Source organism: Myotis brandtii, unplaced genomic scaffold (genome assembly GCF_000412655.1).
Source record: "Myotis brandtii unplaced genomic scaffold, ASM41265v1 scaffold986, whole genome shotgun sequence".
Classification (NCBI taxonomy): domain Eukaryota; kingdom Metazoa; phylum Chordata; class Mammalia; order Chiroptera; family Vespertilionidae; genus Myotis; species Myotis brandtii.
Window position 1 is genome coordinate 2,539,644 of NW_005372102.1, and position 2,833 is coordinate 2,542,476.

The 2,833-nt window shown below is 62.3% G+C and overlaps 1 protein-coding gene across 1 annotated transcript in view; it reads left to right on the forward strand.

Moving 5' to 3' along the window:
* Positions 1 to 2,833, forward strand: part of LOC102253882 (E3 ubiquitin-protein ligase TM129) — a 16,610-nt gene that overhangs the window by 1,028 nt on the left and 12,749 nt on the right. Inside the window, exons 2-4 of the mRNA XM_014533462.1 lie at positions 1,280 to 1,772; positions 2,398 to 2,557; positions 2,689 to 2,829. Coding sequence (XP_014388948.1) covers positions 1,280 to 1,772; positions 2,398 to 2,557; positions 2,689 to 2,829 — 794 coding nt within the window. The remainder of the gene's footprint in view (positions 1 to 1,279; positions 1,773 to 2,397; positions 2,558 to 2,688; positions 2,830 to 2,833) is intronic.

A 2,833-nucleotide genomic window follows, 5' to 3' on the forward strand; every position in this document is an offset into this window, starting at 1 on the left:
GCAGAGATGGAAAACCTATGTGTGGCCGGGACACTCGGGCTGTGCTGGGCCGCCGCCCAGGTGCCAGCTGGTCTCTGGGAGCGAGTCTGCCAGCCCATGGGTCGGGCCCGGCTGAAGGGTGGGGTTCTGGGTAGAGGGTCTCTGAAGGGTAGGGGGGGCGGGCAGACCCAGGGCTGGGACCGCAGGGGCTGGACCACCGCGCCTACAGCCTGGACCAGGGAGGGGTTGCCAGCTCGCAGCCGGAAGCAGCGGCCCTGGTGGGCGTGGGAGTGCAGGGGGCTGCGTGTGGGAGCCAGAGCTTAGGGGCAGAGTGACCCCAGGAGGCCACACTGGGGACTTGGTGGAGCCTGTCTTCATAGCTTTTCATCTTTGAATTGCAGTTGGTTTACAAGATTAGCCCCAAGTGTACAACCTATGGCTAGACATTTATGTAACTTAGGAAGTGTTTCCCCGTAAGTCCAGCACCTGCCTGGCGCCATACCCAGTGAAGACACTATGGATTGTATCCCCTGGGCTGTGTACTTCATATCCCCAGTCTCTTCACCTTTTCGCCCAAACCCCTCTCCCGTTTGGCAACTTACAAAATGTGGGTGAAGCCTATCTTGTGGCCAGACACAGGGCTTTGTTTTTATTTTATTCGTTTTCAAAAGCTTTGAAACTTTATTGACATGATATCTATTGCAACACAACAGATTATCCTGAGATGTAGTGACTTGACCAACAGCCAATCTTTACTATTAATTTTGCAATCAAACCAGCCACTGCACACCTTCACCATCTACTTCATTCATTTCAACCTGCAGATTGGCCCCAGTCTGGCCCGCTTGTGCGGGGCACTGGCTCCCATGTTGTGGCGTGCCCCCATCCTTTGCTTACTGTCTGGCACGTGAGATTCCAGCTAGGGCGGGCCATGCTCTGATCTGCTCCTCAGGAGGGTCAGCAGGCCCAGGGGAGAGCCAGTGGCCAGCTCCATGTTGGGGGACACCAGATCCTTGTATTTATTTTTGCCATCCTAGGTTTTGCTAGTTTTCTTCATTACTCACACGCATAAAACTAAAGTGGCAAGTTAAAAACGCTTGTCTCTTGCCTATGGTGTCACTACTGTGGGCAAGGGCTGAGCTGGGCCAGCTGTGGAGGTGGGTCAGACCCACTCAGCCTGGGGCACTGACCAGGGCTGGGGCGAGAGGAGTGGCCCCTGGGAGGTGAAGGGACAGCACGGTGACCCTCAGTGGGCACCACCAGGGGAGGGTGAGGGCCTGGCAGTCCGACCTCTCCTGAGGCCGCTCCATCCCTGCAGGCTACTACGTGGGCATGTGCTTCGCAGCCTCGGAAAAGCGGCTCTACTCCCCAGGCCAGGCCCCGGAGGCCTGGCGGCTCTTCCTCCTCCTGGCGGTGACGCTGCCCACCATCTCCTGGACCCTGATCTACTACTGGTCCCGGGACCGGTGGGCCCGCCACCCGCTGGCCCGCACCCTAGCCCTCTATGCCCTCCCACAGTCGGGCTGGCAGGCTGTCGCTTCCTCGGTCAACACTGAGTTCCGGCGGATCGACAAGTTCGCCACAGGGGCCCCGGGTGCCCGTGTGATCGTGACAGACACGTGGGTGATGAAGGTGACCACGTACCGTGTGCACGTGGCCCAGCAGCAGGACGTGCACCTGACCGTGACGGAGTCGCAGCAGCACGACCTCTCGCCGGACTCGAACCTGCCCGTGCAGCTCCTCACCATCCGCGTGGCCAGCACCATTCCTGCCGTGGAGGCCTTCGACATCCGGTAGGGGGCGGGGCGGGGTCCACCGAGGCCTGTGCCCAGCTGGCACCGGGTCTGGTCTTTGGGTCCTGGGAGGCGATGAGTGTGACTCTGGATTGAGGCCCCTGCAACCCACCCCTGGCCTCCTCCCTGGCCGCGTTCCCCTTGTTTCCCCACAGTACCCCCACTTCCTTTGTCCATGCTGTCCTCTGAGCTGCCTTCTGCCACTTCTAGGGGAGCCCTCTGGGCTGTTTGGGGTGGGACAGGACAGAAGCGTGGTGGCTGCACCTCTGGAGCTGAGGCTGGAGCCCAGGTCCTCCCTTACTGCTGAGGCCATGGCCAGCCTGCCGGGACCCTCCTTGGTCCTGAACCTGCCAGGGCCCGGCCCCTCCCTCAGCTGCAGTCCTCCCTGTGTCCTGTGGGGGCTCGGGGCTCAGGGCCGTCTTTGCTCGTTTTCATCGGCAGCTGGGCTAGGCCCGAGCCTCCATGTTCTGTTTGGTTGTGAGCACCCCGGTCGCCCTCAGGGTGCAGCCTGGGCCTCCCTGATGCCTGTCCCAGGGTTCTGGCCAGGCTGCCTGGGCATAGGGTCCGGCCCTACAGAGGGGCCTGTGTCCAGTGGCCTTAGCCCAGCAGCCCCCTCCTCGTGCAGGCTGAACTCCACAGAGTACGGCGAGCTGTGTGAGAAGCTCCGGGCGCCCATCCGCAGCGTGGCCAACGTGGTCATCCGCCAGAGCCTGGGCGACCTGTTCCTGGAGACCTTTGCCTCCCTGGTGGAGGTGAACCCAGCATACTCGGTCCCTAGCAGCCAGGTGGGGCTGGGCAGCAGGGGCTGGGGGGTGTTTTCTCTCGGCGGGTCCCCATGGGCCAGGTCCCTGTGGTGGGGGTGGGGAGCCCCACTGGGTGTCCGCCGGGCTCCTGTAACCCCCGGCACCACCCGCAGGAGCTGGAGGCGTGCATCGGCTGCATGCAAACCCGTGCCGGCGTGAAGCTGGTGAAGACCTGCCAGGAGGCGGCGGAGGGCGAGTGCCAGCAGTGCTACTGCCGCCCCATGTGGTGTCTCACCTGCATGGGCAAGTGGTTCGCCA